The sequence below is a fragment of the Meleagris gallopavo genome, chromosome 5 (assembly GCF_000146605.3).
Source record: "Meleagris gallopavo isolate NT-WF06-2002-E0010 breed Aviagen turkey brand Nicholas breeding stock chromosome 5, Turkey_5.1, whole genome shotgun sequence".
Lineage (NCBI taxonomy): Eukaryota > Metazoa > Chordata > Aves > Galliformes > Phasianidae > Meleagris > Meleagris gallopavo.
The window spans coordinates 28,429,401-28,434,978 of NC_015015.2; the positions used below are offsets into that span (position 1 = coordinate 28,429,401).

Below are 5,578 nucleotides of genomic sequence, written 5' to 3' on the forward strand. Positions count from 1 at the left end.
TACTGATCAGAAATCTGTTTTAAAAACAACACAGCTCCTCTATTGTTAAAGGCAGTAAAACCTTATCTCCACTTAATTATGTTTTTATTAAGCTCTGCTCTTAATATGATCTAAGTACACATATGACTTCATATTCCAATAAATTAAAAAACAGTGACCGAGCTCAAACTCACTCAAGCATCAAGTTCAGATCAGGCAAGATCCTGTTGCAAGATAAACAACGTGATGCAATGTAACATAATTTTGTGCATGTGTGTGTGTGAGTGAGAGACTTGAAGGGGGCGGGGGTGAGGGCTGAGAGAAAGCAAGAGGGAATGCAAGCGCGTCAGCATTCGCAATGGAAAAAATACATATGTCCACAGGAGTTCTCAAGTCCAGCACTTGCTATAATTTAGAATGGAGAAACAGAAAACAATGAGAGCTTAATGCAACAAAAATACTGACGCTGCTTTATATTGTTCAAAATACAACCATAAATCAGAACAGGTCACCAAAAGGGCCACTTTCTCTATGAAGCTCACTTTATCAGTATTCATGCAGAATGGCTATGTCAGTATTTAAATTTTGGACCAAAACTTAGCAGTCAATACATACACTATACTTCTCTGCAAAAGTTACCAGCATTACTTTAAAAGTAGGGCCTATTTTTTGCCAGTCTAATTTTGTTTCTTCTAATCCAGTGGGACAGGACTGAAAGAATCAGGGATAAGCACAAACTTAAACTACAGAAGTTCAGACAATCGGAAAGTCAGCTGGTAACCTGAAAAGAGAAGAATAAGTTTTGCACTCAAAAAGATAAGACTCTGGTCAAAATGGATTTATGTACTGCTTCCTATTTTGTGAACTAGGACGTTCAGTTAAAAGCTAGGTTTTTTTCCTTCAATGTCTTACAATTAGAGCTGCCATATGATTCTTCAGTAATTATGTCATTTTTTTGATACACAAAAATAATTCTAACAGAAATCAGTCTGCATACTGAAGTCCTACATCACAAAAAGAAAGAACACTATTAGATCATAGAAACTACTCATGACTTCCATATTATAACCAACTTCCTCCTTTCCAAACAACAACTTAGTCAGACTGTGCTAAAACTTTTTGGAAAAATGAGAAGTTTCACAGTGAGTAAACATTTCATACTCAAATGCACATTGAACGCATTCTGAGTCACACACATAGTATTACAGGCTAAGTAACCAGAATAATCGCGTAGAAACATTATACAAAAAATAAATTGTATCTTTATATTAGCTATTCCACAAGGTTCCCTTTCCCTAATGCTATATGAGTCTGAGGGTCTGGAATAAACCCAAAAGTTATCAGCTTACAGAATGTCAGGATCTCTGAAAATTCCACAGGCTCGTGGTCAAGTGCAAACAGAAAGACCAATAAGAGATAGCCCCATTGGAGTCCATTTCTCAGATCCATTCCACACCTTAACCAGCTTCCTTAAAACACTCACTTTCTACATAATCTGGCTGCAAATCCAAAGCAGAAAGTATGAAGCCAAACTGGAACTTCATTTGCACTTTTTACAGTTAAACAGTTTAAGCCTCTCTTTCCTAGTTGTCTATACTATTACTACTACTGATATTAAGAGAATGTATTTGTCGCAAAAATTTTTACTGGTGTCTACTTAGCTACTTTTTTAAAGGTTTATCTGCTACTCCTGATATATCTTTATGATTTGCAACACAAGATAATATGTAATTCTGATTTAATCAAAAAACAGAAGAACTCTGCTGGAGTACTAAACAAAAGATCTAATCTTTGGAGCATCCTTTCCAACTGAGTGTAAATAAACTGTAGTAAAATGAAAAGGCTTGTAATTTGGATTTTAAATATACTTCATAAACACCAATTTTCTGTAACGTCCTTGCATATCTCATGCTACCTCATGTATAATGCAGAAAATCTATTTCATTTTCATCTATTGACAGCGAATTTAATTTACTATTGCAGCTCTTTACGCAGATTATGCTATTAATTCTGCAATCAAGCTCTTTTGAATCTTTTTATTTCTTCCTAGAATTTCCACAATTCTACATTGATTCCCCACCTCCCCCACTCTACCACACCTTTCAAAGTAATTATTTTTATTATTATTATTATTATTTAACTTTCTGAAAAGGCAATGAAAAATTTTAAAAACTGGAAAAAAAAAACACCAATAGTATCAGCTTATAAACTGTATGTTTCAACAGAAGAAAACAACCTGCATTACTTTAACCTTGGACTTGTAGGAATTACAAATCTCATTCAACAAGGAGATATACAACAGGTGCATTAAAATGTCCATAACAAAACTCATCATCATAAAAAGACCACAGTATCTCCATTAACAAGAAATTACCCACTTCTTCATACAGAATTCAGAAGACAGGGAAAATAAATGCTAATATGTTAGTGTCCTATTTACACCCATACCAATTGCCTTCATTGTTTTAGAGAATTCATCTTGTCAAACTAGACCACATGAAAAGTAGCTCTTATTTCTCCAAAGAAAATACGGTAACATCTAATCAATTCTAAATCACCAGATTATCATCAAAACAGAATAAAAACACCAAAACCAGTATCACTTACGTTATCTGCATCAATTTATAACAACTCCCCCAGATGACATTCAAATACAGAATGCTAATTTGTTGAACTTAAGGAAAAAAAAATTATCCAATTGCAGAAACTAAAATGTTTTATACTGTTATGCAAGACCTCCTCTTCAGAACTTTTAAAAGAAGAAATATTAAATAAGGTATTTATTTCTTATCGTACACTAATATTGAAAACTTGCTTCTTGTGTGCAGATACAATTTATGAGAAATACTTGCTCTTTAACTGTTGAGTGTTTCCCTTTTATAGTAGAGTTTTCTTCCACCACCGTGGTAAACATAATATAAAGAGTATCTAAAGAGCAGCGCCTGTCCTCTTTACTTCACTCCAGAGCCAGTGAACAAAGCAATGAGGCATAAAGAAGGTACATAATGGATTTAAAGTAAATGGCCCATTCTTTAAGAGGAGGCCTCTCAATTTTACTCATTCTAGCTTAATTGTCATTGCAATGTCTGAAAGCTTCAAACGAACAATTATTTTTACGCCAGCTGTCAAGTTAGTTCTTTAAAGCTAATTTTTTTTTTTAACTAGCAAAAAAGCAAACAGAAAATATTTTTTCAGCAACACTAAAAACATTTTTAGACATATGTAAAGCAGTTAGATTGCTAGATGATAATCTATCCACTTCATTCCATACATCAAGTAAGATGGAACATCATATTCACTGTTACACTTTGTTGCATGCTTTTTAAATAAACGTTTCACGCTGCACTAGATGCTTACGCGCCAACACATGAAACATACTGACACATTTATACAACCTATGGGATTTAAACATAGATAATCAGCTAATTTTCGCACCTACCTGGGTAAAAATCTTTGGATTTAGACAGCTTGATGGTGGCCCCAGTCTCTTTCTGCAACTGAACAATTGTCTGTCCTCCCTTCCCAATTATAGATCCAGCAGCATAACTAGGTATGAGGACCTTTAGAAAATATTGGCCATCCTCTGAAAAATTGAGATATGCATGGTTAATATGACTTATAAACTTTGATCTCTCCCCCCCAGACCCACAAATGATGTTATATCTTTAGCCTCATCCAGTAATGCATGCATGTATATCTAACCAGTTGCGTCATTCGCAAGACGTTTGGTCTATGTCTCTGACATTTCAAAATACGCACTTTTGTTTCAAGCAAAATAAAGAATCCATATACATTTCTTAATTCTGTAAAAGAATAAAATTTTAACTTTATTTCAAATGTGGAATTTTTTCAGCTTTTCTGCTGGTAACCATAGCATACAGAAATGACTAGACCCCTAAAAAAAAAAAAATGAAGCTCTGCACAAAAACGTGCCTCGTCACAACTACAACCTTGCTTGAAAATACTGCAAAAGAAGTGCCAAAACTAAGAAGGAATGAATTGCAAATTCTGATGGGCTATTTGTTTGTCATTAGCAAACACATGAGAATAGCAATTAGCTATTGCATGCATTCTTCTTAAGTGAGAAAAACGACTACTTGCTACCAAATAACCCACCCAAAATGTGGGGTTTTATTCCAAGCATCTTAGCTACTGCCAAGAAAACAACTCAACATGGTGCGGATGGAATCACTTGCCTAAGTAATCCTGGTGTATTCCTTTAGCAGTTCTTAAGGGACAATGATCTCTTTTAAGCTCATTAATTAAAGGACATTAAGAATCTTTCCCAGTTACTCAAAAGCCTAAGTCACATATTGTAAATACACTTAAAAGGTGATGAGATAGACAATGCGAGTCCTCTACTCCCTACTAGCATTAAAGCATACAACCAGAACCGTAAAAAATACATATGCAATGAATGGAAAAAAAAAAAATCCAATCTGATCCAGCAACTGATTAATTATCAGTGTTCTCATCCCAAGTCAGCGACACTGAAGTCTGACAACCTTCTGTAACCAGCTCTGAAAAAGTACAGGACAATAAAGGTTGGTTGATTCCCCAGACTTAGGCTCTCAGTGATTAAAAAGATGTCCCATTGGCTGTAGCATCAAGATTTCTACCATGGAATCTATTTTACAAAGTGACTGTTGGGTTTTCCCTCCCCCCCTTTAAGCAAGAGGAGCGATCCGAGTTCACCTCACTTTCCCCATTCAAACCTACAAGCGCCTTAAGTGCTTGCGTGTGACAATAGTGCCCATCCATATTCATCCAGTCGGCTGCACGATGCACTATATATAGCCAGCCTGCTGTCTTAATATCGGGCAAATAAATTCACCTCTGCCTCGGTGCATTGTTATGACGACTCTGGTGCAAACGAGCGGAGGAGACGCCGGTCCCGTTATAACTCATCTCCCCCGGGTAGGGCGGGCTGATAGCTCCCGAGTCCCCGCGGCAGAGCCGGCTCCCCCCGCATCAGCCAGCCCTCGCCCCCCGCAGCCAAACAACACCGTGCACAGGCTGACAATAGCACCGAGGCCAAGGCAGAGGGAAACGCAGGGCAAGGCTGAAACGCAACTTGTGACCCGAAGGATGCAAAGGGAAGAGAGTGCGTTTGTCTCCTTCCAGCCGGCTGCCATTGATCGGAGCCAATTGTGCGGAGGGTGCGGGGGGAGCCCCGCACGCCTGCCTCCCCGCCGCCGGGTCGCGGCCGCGTAGCCCCTGCGTGGGCATTAAATCAAAAGCCCGGTGGATGCCGAAAAGCGACGCCATTTTGATGAATGATAACGTTAGAGAAATGGGAATGCTTGGGGGGGCGAGGGGGAGGCAGGCAGGTAGGGAAGGAAGGGGGAGAGGTGGGTGGGTCGGGCGGGGGGAGGCGGCAGAGGAGATACCCACCGCCCGTGTTGGTCCTCTTGGTGCTGCCCGCTTCGGGGGGGGCTTCCAGCGGTCTTTTCCGGGAGTCCGGCGGGTCCAGGTCTATGGGAACCCCGGTGTGGGTCCCGTTCTGCTGGATGGGAGCTGCCGCCATCATGTTTGCTGCTGCTCGGAGGAGAATTGTCTCTTCCCTTCGGTGTTGGGGGGGCAGGGAGGGAAGGGGGAG

The 5,578-nt window shown here is 39.2% G+C and overlaps 1 protein-coding gene across 1 annotated transcript; it reads right to left on the reverse strand.

Annotated features, from left to right (window-relative positions):
- Nucleotides 1-9: 9 nt before the first annotated feature.
- On the reverse strand, nucleotides 10-5,572 carry LOC100546347 (RNA-binding protein Nova-1-like). Its single transcript, XM_010711580.3, has 3 exons — nucleotides 5,374-5,572; nucleotides 3,419-3,562; nucleotides 10-760 (listed from the first exon to the last, which is right to left on the reverse strand). The coding sequence occupies exons 1-3, from the start codon at nucleotides 5,507-5,509 to the stop codon at nucleotides 723-725; spliced, it is 318 nt and encodes a 105-aa protein (XP_010709882.1). The 5' UTR covers nucleotides 5,510-5,572; the 3' UTR covers nucleotides 10-722.
- Between the last annotated feature and the right edge of the window lie 6 nt (nucleotides 5,573-5,578).